The sequence below is a fragment of the Drosophila miranda genome, chromosome XR, assembly GCF_003369915.1.
Source record: "Drosophila miranda strain MSH22 chromosome XR, D.miranda_PacBio2.1, whole genome shotgun sequence".
NCBI lineage: Eukaryota > Metazoa > Arthropoda > Insecta > Diptera > Drosophilidae > Drosophila > Drosophila miranda.
Window position 1 is genome coordinate 50,053,111 of NC_046674.1, and position 12,523 is coordinate 50,065,633.

A 12,523-nucleotide genomic window follows, 5' to 3' on the forward strand; every position below is an offset into this window, starting at 1 on the left:
ATGGCCCTAAGTTGTCCGGATAGGGGGGGTATGAACCGTCGCGGCAGTGTTTAGGGGATTTTAAAGTCCTCGAGGATTGAGTTATTTTTCGCATAGGCCAGTAGTTGCTGTGGCGTCCTCTTGGAGGCATCTTCCAGTGATGCCAGCACTGGCGCGCCCAGGTACTTCCTCCTTGCCCTTAAGAGAGCAGGACAGTTGCAGATGAGATGTTCCAGGGTTTCGGTTGCCCCAGGTTCGTCACATTTCCTACAACTGTCTCTGTTTTTGATGCCTAGCTTTCTTGCATGCGCCGCAGCCAGGTAATGGCCCGTTAATATTCCCACTAATAATCTGCAGTCCTTCTGTGGTAGGTGCAGCAGGTAGTGGCTGAGTTTATCATTGCGGTCCTTGCACATGATTTTCGAGGTTCTGCAGGCGGTGGTACTCCTCCACCTACTTTCGGTTTGTGATCCGGCCTGCTTTTCTAGATCGCTTTGCAGCGTTCTAAGGGAGACAGGCACGTTCTCGGTTCTCGTATTCGCCAGCCCGACGCCTTCCTTAGCTAGCACGTCCGCCGTCTCGTTTCCTTCGATGCCCTGGTGGCTGGGAATCTAGTAGATCCGCACTGACTTTGTCGTGCTTAGGATGTCTAATGCCTCCCTGCTCGCCAAGACATTTCTGGAACTGACCGCGGACGACTGCATGGATCTTATCGCCGCTTGGCTGTCGACGAATAGGTTGACCGCATCGTGTGCTCTTTCAGTGAGAAGAGCGACCTCTGTTGCTTTCCTGATGGCAAAAACCTCTGCCTGGAATATGCTGCAATGGTCCGGTAGCATATATGACAGCCTTATCTCAGGGTCTGTACAGTATAGGCCCGCTCCTACTCCTCCGTCCATCTTGGAGCCGTCCGCATATATATTGAGGTGCTCAGTTTGGTCTCTTCCGATTTTCCAGTCTTCAGGTCCCAAAAATGCGGTTGTTTTTACGTCGAGGCATGTTTGGGGGGTCATGTAATCAGTTTATCTGGTCATTTCCCTTCCAATTGAACTATGCCCGTTTCCTTGTGGCGACATATTTCCTGAAGCGATGAGGCGTTGTGCTGCCTTTCCTGCAGTCAGACGAGCGTGGATGTCTAGGGGTTCGATTCCAAGTAGGGTTTTGAGTGCTTTTGTTGTGGTTGACCTCAGCGCCCCTGTAATACAGAGCAAAGCCTGTCGCTGAGTCCTTTCCATAAGCTTATGATACGTTTTCTTTCCAGTAGCTTGCCACCACACTAAGACTCCATACAGCAGAGTTGGTCGCACCACCGAGATGTAAATCCAATGCACCAGAGCAGGAGACAGGTCCCATGTGCTGCTGAGCATCTTCTTGGATGCGTAAAGCGCAATGGTGGCCTTCTTCACCCTTTTCAATACATTGGGTTTACATGCCAGTTTACTATCCAGTACTGTGCCCAGGTATTTGACTTGTGTTTTTGGGGTTAGCCTAGTTTGATTGATCTTCGGGGGGGTCCATATCGGTACCTTGTACCTCTTGGTAAAGAGGATGAGGTCCGTCTTGTCCGCGTTGATACTGAGTCCTACTTCTTCTGCCCACTCGCGTATCTCCCTGAGTGTACGTTCCATTAAGGAGCTGAGGGTCGATGGACAGACACCCGTAATAAGTATGCTTATGTCGTCCGCATAAGCTGTTATTATTGGGGCCTTCCTTTCGTATCTCTTGATGAGGTCGCCGACCACCAGATTCCACAGGAGGGGCGACAGGACTCCACCCTGGGGTGTGCCTCTGTGTGCCTCTTTCACCATGGAAGCGGTGCCCCACTCTGATTGCACCCGTCTGCAACCTAGGAGGTTCCTTATCCACAGGTTGATTGCTGGGTGTGTATTAGTCGCTACCAGGCAATTTGTTATTGCTTTCGTAGCCACGTTGTTAAATGCTCCGGAGATGTTCACGAATACTCCCAGTGCATACTTTTTATTGTGAAGGGCTTTCTCAATGGTAGCTACTACCGAGTGTAGTGCGGTCTCCACCGATTTCCCTATAGTATAGGCATGCTGGTTGGTTGACATCAGTCCCCCTACCTCATTCCTGATGTGTAAGTCCGGCATCTGTACCGATTTACCTGCCACAATTTACTTGCATTATTTGTGAATGCTTTGAAAATGATATTATCTTTGCAATTTTCCCAATTTCCTAATTCAACTTTGTTTTTTCGTTTTTTTTTTTTTTTTTTTGAGGAGCCAATATGTCTTACATATTGCATATGTATACATATGTACATAGTGGGTATTGATATATTCAATATAAACTTTCACAAAAATACCAAGATGCATTAAGGTTAAGTATAGGCGAGCAAAGGGAAATCTACATTTGTGAAGGTGTTGTGACTACACAGTATTTGGCCACCATTGTTAAGAACAATCAGTCCTGCATTTTGCATGAAATTTGCGATTACATTGCCTTGCTTATTGTGTAATGAGATCCCCAAAGAGAATACCAGGCGTTAAAGTCACCAAGCATAAGTAATAAGATGTTAATAAGATCATGTAGATCTTGTTCAACGAATTAATCGGCTATTGAGATGTAGATATTTATTCATACAAAGCGTGTTTCAAATTAGATTTAAGCAGCAATGGAAAGAACATTGGATTAGATAGAAATTATATTGTGTTCGCTACTTTTTGACATGAGAAGGGCGACGCCTTTACTTGCTTTTGTGCTTGATGTAATACCATTTTTTTTGGTATAGCTCAAATTGTCTTGGCGTGATAAGAGATGTATCTTCGTTGATGGTTTGAGTTTCATGTAGTGCGATTAACTTTGGTTTGTGTCCATTTATTATTTGGTATTGTCTTCCTATCAAATTGGCGGATCCCAGGAAACAGCGCAGCCCTCCTCATGCCCAAACGACCGAAAGGCGCTGACACCATATGACGCGCGACGCGTTAACCGAACCGAATGCAGGAAAGATAGCTGTAAGACTAATATGCGATGAAAAGTAGAACTAAACTTACTAATCATGAATGCATGATTCAAAATACAAATACAATTACTAATTACGATAGAGTTATGTGAGTATTAATAATTTAATATGGGGAAGAGAATTAGTGGTGGATATAATATGGTATAGGGAATTATAGTCCGAGCATAAGATCCTAAACGGTTCATGTAAAGAATAATTCGATCTACAAAATGGAAGGGACAACGGTATAAAATTTCTAGTGGATCTTATCGGAGTCGTGAAGTTTATGCGGCTCAACAAACCAGGGCAATTCCACTTGATCAAGTTGGGCACAAAAATCAAACCACGCATTTTTGTACGATTAACTAAGGATGGAAGGTTTATCAATAGCAATTCCCTTATAGTAAGATAGTATAGTAAGATGGGTACCATACACGAGAGACGTATTATAAAATCGGACGAACTAGCGAGTTATAGAGACTCTTTGTTATAAAGGGGTCGTCAAATTCCTTTCCTGCCGAAAGCTGGCCATTAATAAAGAGTGTAAAAAGTAAGGGGCTTAGTTTGCTGCCCTGTGGTACTCCAGAAGTAACCTTAACTGGTGAAGAGGAGTGTTTGAAGAAGACTTTTAAGACCTGGAACAAAGGCAGCTAGAAGTCCACTTCAGGGGGATGGACGGAAACGCTAAAAAGGTTAAGTTATGTGCTAGAAGTGAGTGGTTTACAGAGTTGAATGCTTTACTGAAGTCGATGAAAATAACATCCATCTGAAAGTTACCATGAAAGCTTTTAGTTACTAAACTTTAACAAATTCGTGGTGGCGTTGAAAATCCATGCTGAGTTCGAGATAAGTGACTTGCAGAGATGTTGCAGGTGCTGAGTTAAAATCTTCTCAAACATTTTAGGAATAACGGATAGTTTAGATATACCTCTACACTTCTTTACATAAGACTTTCGACCTCGGCAAATCGTATGGGTACGGATGACCAGAGTAGCTTTCCTGAGAATATGTTGTTTGGAAAAATTGGGCAAAGAGATCGGCAATTGTTGATCGCTAGGCTAACAGACTATTTAACGAAACCTGACGAAATTTACCCAATATAAAAGAAGCTTTTTACAATAAATTTACTATTTTTAACGACTTTTCTTACCTGGTTGTTTAAGTTTAAGTGTATATGTATATTCCACTAAATTATTTTTCATTCATAGGCCGATGCCAGTTTGGGTATGCATGAGCGCGAATATATCCAGGAGTCCTTAAGCTATGTTCTGCGTATACAAGAAGTGCAGGAAAGAATTAAATTTGAATTCGTTGAAATATTGCTTGCCTTTATTTCCGGCTGGTTGGTTTTTTATCACACAGCTCACGAGCAGGCTGAAGATCACCGCGATTACCTGCAGGATTTAAGGCACAAAGTGCAGAAGGTAAGAGACCATACATATATGTAGTTAGATTAAGACTGAAAAGGTCTTAATTAATGCTTCGAATAATTTACTGTTTCCAATGTCAAACAAAGCAGTTTGAAACGGAGGGTATTCTTAGCCAGATCCGTTATATTTTTCGACCGCCTAATTGCTAATTGATTCCTACAATTATTATAGCATCAGTAATTTTGTACCAGACTTTAATTCATTTTAAATTTTATAATACTGTTACCACGCTCTAGGGCACGCTTAACAGCCTCGTAACTCAAGTTGTTTGCGTCGGGAATCGACGCTGACGTTTCGAATTGTGGCGTAAAAACGCCAAATGTTGGTGTGCCATCAAATCTAGGTGTAGCCAATTTCGGTTTGGCTGTTGTTATGTTGTTGACAGGAAAACCCAATTCCAAATGACGGAATGGGTTTTTGAGCTGATCTTCGAGACGATTATCCACATGCCAAATTCCCTCATCAAGACGTCTGATCTCCTGTTTGATCTCTTCATCCAAAAGCTGAACTGATTCTGAGTTATCCTGTAGTTTCTTGTCGACGTTGGCCTTTTTCTCTTTTCTCTTCTCCATGGCATCTGTTTTGCCATAGCTTATAATCTTTGTAACTGGGTTTCCCCTTGATCTTTAATCAGTTCACCTTGCTTCATCTGCTGCAGTTGCACCTCCGCTTGTGTCTTCATCTCCAGCAACATCTGTTGCTGTTGATCACCTTGACCCTTCATCTGCAGCACCATCTGTTGTTGTTGATCACCTTGACCCTTCCTCTGCAGCACCATCTGTTGTTGTTGGTCCCCTTCACCCTTAATCTGCAGCATCATCTTCTGACACCAGTTGTTACGTTTATACAGAATTCTATAAATAATCGATATATATATAATGTAACATCCGAGAGTATTTTTACTATAGCCAGACTTTATTGACCTGGGGATTTTACGTGTTGTTCCAAACAACTCCGAGCCAAGACTGGATATGTCTAATATAATACGGGATGACAACAATAGTCAGTCTACTTATTACCCATTCGTTACAATACGATTTATGATGTTTTCGAACTCTTGTGCGGTCTGTAACTAAATCTCGAACTAACACAAGATTCCATGTTCTCTTAATTCTATTCTAATGATATGTATGTACATATGTATATATATTTGGACGTTGATATGCAATCAAGTGGAGATTCAATTACTGCACCATCCAGTGGCCCGTGTGACACCAGCAGAAGGATGTTATGCGCGGATCCCAGGCAAAAACCCAGCCCTCCTTCAGCACAACCGACCGAGCGGCGCTTCCGCATGACGCGCGGCGCGTTAACCGAACCGATCACGAACATGCAGGAAAGATAGTTGTTAGACTAATATTCGAGGGAAATTAAAGCCAAACTTACTAAAAAAAACTAAGCTTGCATTCAAAATACAAATATAATTACTAATTAGTTACTACAAGTTGTGCATAAAAATAACACCAAGCATTTTTCTACGGTTAACTAAGGATGGGAGGTTTACTAATTACAGTAGAGTAAAATGGAAGTCTCACATCCGCATCCCAGTTAAGGCTCCGCAGAGCAAAGAGTAAAAAGTTTTTCTGTACTGATTCTATTCGGTCCTGGTGTACTTTGTACTGAGGGCACCATACACAGAAGCCGTATTCTAAAATCGGACGAACTAGCGATGTATACAGAGTCTTTGTTATATAGGTGTCGTCAAATTCCTTTGACCACCTCTTTATAAACCCAAACACGCCCGTGGCCTTATTTACCATGGTCGAAATGTGTTCAGAAAACTTCAGCTTGGCGTCTAGTACAACAGCAACATCATCCAGGGTACTTCTCTCAAGAGAACCATCACATAGGGTATATGGGCTAGAACGATGAAATGTCATAACTTTACATTTCGAGGCATAAAGGTGTAACAACTTTGCACAGCACCATGACTGAAAGTTATTGAGATCGTATTGCAAGCGAAAATGAAATGAAATGTCCTTATACTGGACACAAAGCTTAACATCATCCGCATACATAAGTACTCGAGAGTATGTTAATACCGAAGGAAAGTCATTAATAAAGAGTTTGAAGAGTAATGGGCCTAGGTGACTTCCCTGTGGCACTCCCGAAGAAACCTTTACTGGTGAGGAGAGGGAGTCAAAGGTCAAGTTTATGTTCTAAAAGGGAATGGTTTACAGAGTCCAATGCTTTGAAAGCCTTTAATAATGAAAGAGGTAAACTCTAACAAGTTTGTGGTGGTTGATCGCCGCCTTATAAATCCATGCTGAGTTGGAGATATAAGTGACTTGCAGAGATGTGGCAAGTGAGGTGTTAAAACCTTCTTAAACATTTTAGGAATAGCGGATAACTTTGATATACCTCTATAATTTTTTGCGTCAGACTTGCTACCGCTTTTATGGAAAGTAATTATAAACGATTCCTTCCAGATCGTGGGGAAGCAAGAAGAATCAATGGACAGGGTGAATAGTTTAAGCAAGGTTCCACCCAGTGCCTCGGCGCAGTACCTGAGTACACAACCTGGAACCCCGTCTGGACCCGATAAAAACACCGGCTTAACTAGTCGAAGATCATGAAGTAAAGAACATTCATTTAACAAGGGACTGAAAATGCCGTTCGACCTCGGTCAACCGTATGGGTACGGATGACCAGAGTAGCTTTCCTTAGAAAAGGTGGTTTGGAAAAATTGGGCAAAAAGATCGGCAATTGCCTGATCATTATTTGCCGACGTATTACAAAATGATAGCGAGGATGGGTGTGCGGACGTTCTACGCTTACTGTTTACGAAGCAGTAAAACTGTTTAGGGTCCTGAGAAAAACGTATCCTGCATCGAGATGGGTAGTTCTTATAGCATTGAGACTTAAGAACTGAAAAGTTTGACCGAGCTATTACATGAACTTCTTGAAATTTTGTATTAAGTCTTGATTTTAAGTTTTTCAGACTGGATAATTTTTTGGTAACCCAAGGGGGCTTTCTAGATCTAATCGAACAAGAAAGCAGGACACAAGAATCAAAAAATGTGCCGAGAGCATTGTAAAAAATTTGTGTGCCTTGTTTGTGTTTGTGACCTAGAGCTGGTCCTATATCTAGCGACACTTCGAAAGTAGGATGGTAGGCGTCTAGTGAGTGGAAGGGCTCGGGCTAACAACACTATGGTCGGATCCGATACAAAGCACAGATCAAGCAACCGACCCAAGGAATTTTTCACATGGTTGACTTGAGACAGGGACAGGTCAAGCAAGCCGTCAACAAAGTCATGTCGTGACATGGGCACTAGGTTACTAGACTCTTTTACCGAAGACCAAACAGTTCCTGGAAAGTTGAAGTCGCCAAGAACTATCATATGATCTTTGTCTGATAGCGAGGAAGATACAGCGGACAAGTGTTGCTCATAAATTGAAGTTTCCGAAGAAGGTGGAATATACGAGCAAGTAATGAATATATCAAAAGCGGGAAGAATCACGTTTACACACAGGAATTCCAGTTCCTGTTGAACTTGGACTGTAAAGTGTTCCGTCGGGAAGTTAGAGTCCACTGCAATCAGAACCCCTCCTGCACGTCGAGACGAACGATCTTTCCTAAAAGTTGTGTACCGACCTGCCGAAACCTCGGAACTAAGAATGTCCGGCTTTAACCAGGATTCGGTAAGCACAATAACGTGGAAGCAAATGCAACACTATCCCGGAAAAGAATGCTGAGCTTACTACGTAAGCCTATAACGTTCTGATATGTTACTAAAAGAAAAGTTAGTTTTTCGGAAGGGTTAAAGCAGGGCGGGAAAATGAGGAGGAGGATGGCACACTGGGATGATTTGTGGAAATATTTGGGGCCTATTCTTCTTCTAAGCCTTGAACTCCTTCACCAATTTGGCAGAACAAATGGTGTCAAAATGAGTTGGGGAGACACTTATCTTAAATGAAGCTATCTCCCTGACATAAGAGAAATTGAACTTTTCCACCAAGGGACACCACGGCCACGGGCGTTGCAGACGTACTGGGCTGCACGTTCTCCGAGGCGATGAATTCGGCTACCGAATCTGCATCGCCAGCAGCTGTTGCCCTTGGAGTGGCATACGAGATCAACTGCTGCACACTTGGAGTGGTCGGAGTCAATTTTTCGGCCGCCAGAGGCTGAGTGACGGTTGGCACTTGCAGATCCCGCGGAGTGACCCTTTGACGCCTCGGAGACTCATTCAGCAGTTGCAGACTGCCAAATTGAGACTCCATGGCTAGGATCCGATCGTACTGCTTTTTAAAGCCAACGGTCTGCTCCTTAAAGCCCTTCCGCGTCTGCCTCATAAAAGCCACACTATCATTCTCCACCGCACAGCATGCCTCGCAACTGTAATTCTACCCGTTACGTTTGGAGATGGCATCACCCACGAGCCACCGCAGAGCCAGCAGGCTGATCATGGGTGACGAGAGCGGGCTGTAATGCAATATAGTGCGTACTCACGGCAGCAGCACAAACACGACAAGCCGACGCCGAAAAATAAATAGTTTAATAATATTTTAATACAAAACAAAAGGCATGCACTCGCGGAGTAGAATAGAATGCCAGAATGTAGGCTGGCTAGGAAAAATGTGGAGCGCAAAACAAAAACGCGTCTGATCACTACGAAAGAGAACGACGAATTCCAGACGTCGAGCGTACTATTTTTTTAATTTTTAAAAACTGGTATTTTTTTAAGGTTTTTTTTAGAGTTGGGGCTTCTTTTTTCCTTATATCTTAAGAATCTTACATCTACATAGTTGTATTGAACTTTGCAATTCTGAAAAGCTGATAAATGCAGCTCTTAATCGGAACAAGTAATCGGAAATAATTTATTATGTTTATTTTTGGCTTTCAGACCCGCGAAAATTTTGAAGAAGCTCGTGAAAAAGTTACTGAACTAAAAACCAAGTACATGGAAAAGCGCACGGTAATTAAATAAGATAAACTGATAGTATCATATAAAAAAATCTCTTCTCATTTACAGAAGCCTGAGGAGTTATTTACCAAACGTGGTTATCTATTTTTAATGGAAAAAAGTGAGTAAATAGAGTAAAATGTAAATTACAAAAACATGATAATAGTTACAATACCCTCAATCTCGAGGTTGGGATGATACAATGGATCTAGTAGAAACAGACAAATGTATAGAAATGCGGTTAATGCGGCCTTACTTCATCAACCATAAAATGCTCGTCTGTTGTTTTACGACATATGGTACAACTTTGAGTGAAAACAAATTTTAACCCAGTAGAGCCGGCATGATATTCCAGTTCTCGGCGTGCTTGATATGCCAAATTCGTTAAACTCCGCATATGTTTGTTCATTAGGAACATGTCCCGAATCGCCTCCATGTTAAGTCGCCAGTATCTCGAGGTTTATAACTTTTAATTTCAATCTTTGTTTGTCAATCTTTTGTATGCGATACACCAAAATTGATACGTTTAATGAATATGCCTGTTTTTTCGGAGATAATACGTTCTTTTACTGTGGGAAGGATCACCAAATCGATATTGCGAATTCCTTTGGTTTTCGCTTTTAGTTAATATCTAATAAAATCAGCCGAACTCTTTACTCGGTTTCAAAACTGTGCAACTTCGGTCCCTAACCGGTGCTTCTGAGCTGTATTTTCCCATTTTCCTATGGCTTCTCGTCGGTGGTCCTTTTGTCAAATTTTTTGTTCTAGTGAACGACTATGATTTATTACTTACTATTACACCGTTTTAAAAGTTTTATTTTTATTTGATTTGTATTCTGGCTTCGACTACGTCCAAATACAATGAACGCGGCTATAGTTTGCATGCATAATCATAGCACCGACGTCATAGACCTACAACCAATATATGCAGCTGTAATCCTATATGTTGTCCTGCTGTCTCAATTCGCTTGAAGACTTCCGGTAGTTTTTAGCTAAAATCGTTTTCCTTGAAAATAATGTGCTTAAGAATTTAATAATTCGATTTACCTGCATTTGTTGTCTGCAGCCCCTCGCTGACGTTTTAAATTGAGTCATAAAAATGCTAAATTTTGTTGGGCCCTCATAGCTAGGAGCAGCAGGTGCAGATGTTGCGATTACAAGAGCCCCCACTTCCAATTGACGCAAACGATTTTCTAGGAGCTCACGGATTTTAACATTGATTGTGACGCCCTCCAATGAAATTTTGGAAAACTTTCGAAGATAGCTGCATTTCAGATTTCCATCCATCAATCCCTCAACGCACAACCCCAATCCCAGGATTAAGGAATGGATATTTTATCTAATATCTAATTTTGAGCGATCGGTGTATAGGGGAATATCCGCCAAAAGGTCCACCAAGCCAAAAAAGTTAACTAGTTTACCCGATTGACTGACATATAACGTGAGGTTGGCTGTTTGTGTCTCAATTTTTGTTTTAGCTAAGTAAGAGAGAAGTCACAGTGTTGATTGGTAAACTTTATCAGCTAATTAAGTACATAAATACATTATGTATTATATCTCGATCTTGCATATTTGCATATTTTTGAAGAGTTTAGATACAAACGAGGTGGAACTCACAAAGTTGCTGCGGACACCGCAACTCTACAGTTATACCCGATACTAAGTCAGTATGGCTCTCCTGCGGCAGACGCCGCTAATATTGAACCACACGACAAAGAGTGCGTGCGAGAGAGACAGAAAATCAGTCTGAGCGTGACGTCGGGCGCTGCGTAGCCACTGAAAATTGATTGCTTGCTTTTGGCTACAAAAATGATCCGATCTGATCCAGATTCATCAATCTGATAGATATGGTCATTATCTATGATTCTGCGTTTTTAGTTTTCTCGAATGTGCAATATTGTGGATGCAACAGATTTTCGTCTTTTGTGGTGGCGGAAGGGGGTGGGGCGAAATTCTGAGATATACGTTTTATAGTGAGATCTAACAGAAGTGCGGATTCCAAATTTGGTTACTCTAGCCTTAATAGTCTCTGAGATTTGTGGATGCCCCAGATTTTCGTCCTTTGCGGGGGCGGAAGGGGGTGTGGCGAAATTTGGACACGAAACGGTCAAGGTCCGATATCACAGGAGTGTGGATACCAAATTTGGTTGCTTTGGCTCTTATAGGTTCTGAGATCCTTGAACTCATATTTTGCAATTGACAAAACCGACCATGAAACCTGTGTGTTAGAGAGAGACAGAGCGAGAAAGAATGAAATTGTTTTCTTGATTCTGGCTATAATCATTATACGATCTGGTTCAGATTTTGCAATGTAGAAGATATGGTCATCCTCACCGATTCTGCGTTTTTGGTTTTATCGTATCTTTAAAAATGTGGATGCCACAGATTTTCGTCCTTTGTGGGGGCGGAAGTGGGCGGGGCGAATTTTTGAAATATTTTTGTAGCAGTGACATATCACAGAAGTCTGGATCCAAAACATCGTTGCTCTAGCTCTTATAGTCTTTGAGCACTAGGCGCTGAAGGGGACGGACGGACGGACGGACGGACGGACGGACAGACGGACAGACAGACAGGGCTCAATCGACTCGGCTATTGATGCTGATCAAGAATATATATACTTTATGGGGTCGGAAACGATTCCTTCTGGACGTTACACACATCCACTTTTACCACAAATCTAATATACCCCAATACTCATTTTGAGTATCGGGTATAAAAATTCTGATGACACCAATGTTCGTTTCATGAAAAGTAGAGTTTAAAACGATATGCATATTTGCATGAAATGCATATGTATAATATATTAATCAAATAAAAAAATAATATAAAAGCGATTTAGAAGGTGGTATACGTATTAAAATTGTATAAACTATTGTCTGTTATTAAACTAGAGCAAATGACACTTAATACATACGATATTTTATAGGTTTAAAAGTTTTTTATTTATTTATTTATATACAACGAGGTTAGAGTTAAAACTATTAACCTAGCTTATTTATTGATAGCGCTGGTTACTATGACCTTCGGCTAACGGGTTTAAAAGTTATTCAAAATAATTTGTATTGCAATAAATAATTATAATGCTCTCTAAATTATTAATTAAGAGTCTCTGACGCTTCTCTCCAAAAGTCATTTTGTACGCGGAAAAGCTTCTTTCAACGTCCCAGGAAGTAATCGGAGCAAAATTATATTTAATTATATTTACATTTGGGACTGGTTCAATTGCAGAAAAATCTTCA

At 41.5% G+C, this 12,523-nt stretch overlaps 2 protein-coding genes and 1 long non-coding RNA gene across 12 annotated transcripts in view; 1 reads left to right on the forward strand and 2 right to left on the reverse strand.

The window, feature by feature from the left end:
- Positions 1 to 12,523, forward strand: part of LOC117186114 (rho GTPase-activating protein 26) — a 292,954-nt gene that overhangs the window by 89,886 nt on the left and 190,545 nt on the right. For 6 of the 7 annotated variants that reach the window (XM_033386239.1, XM_033386233.1, XM_033386235.1 and 3 more), the window contains 3 exons: positions 4,153 to 4,368; positions 9,225 to 9,296; positions 9,354 to 9,405. In XM_033386239.1, the coding sequence (XP_033242130.1) occupies positions 4,153 to 4,368; positions 9,225 to 9,296; positions 9,354 to 9,405 (340 nt within the window). The remainder of the gene's footprint in view (positions 1 to 4,152; positions 4,369 to 9,224; positions 9,297 to 9,353; positions 9,406 to 12,523) is intronic. The other variant, XM_033386238.1, reaches the window with a different exon arrangement.
- LOC117186121 lies at positions 2,559 to 4,183 on the reverse strand. Of its 2 annotated transcripts, none has more exons than XR_004471258.1 (2): positions 4,095 to 4,183; positions 2,559 to 2,963 (listed from the first exon to the last, which is right to left on the reverse strand). It is a non-coding gene; the product is annotated as an uncharacterized LOC117186121 (long non-coding RNA). The 2 variants fall into 2 exon arrangements; XR_004471259.1 differs by having other exon boundaries at positions 2,559 to 2,955; positions 4,095 to 4,181.
- LOC117186118 (golgin subfamily A member 6-like protein 7) lies at positions 4,283 to 5,476 on the reverse strand. Of its 3 annotated transcripts, XM_033386244.1 has the most exons (4): positions 5,289 to 5,476; positions 5,014 to 5,228; positions 4,601 to 4,951; positions 4,283 to 4,530 (listed from the first exon to the last, which is right to left on the reverse strand). In XM_033386244.1, the coding sequence occupies exons 2-4, from the start codon at positions 5,192 to 5,194 to the stop codon at positions 4,520 to 4,522; spliced, it is 543 nt and encodes a 180-aa protein (XP_033242135.1). In that variant the 5' UTR covers positions 5,195 to 5,228; positions 5,289 to 5,476; the 3' UTR covers positions 4,283 to 4,519. The 3 variants fall into 3 exon arrangements, with proteins under 3 accessions (XP_033242135.1, XP_033242134.1, XP_033242133.1); XM_033386243.1 differs by lacking the exon at positions 4,283 to 4,530 and having other exon boundaries at positions 4,552 to 4,951; positions 5,298 to 5,475; XM_033386242.1 differs by lacking the exon at positions 4,283 to 4,530 and having other exon boundaries at positions 4,552 to 4,951; positions 5,289 to 5,475.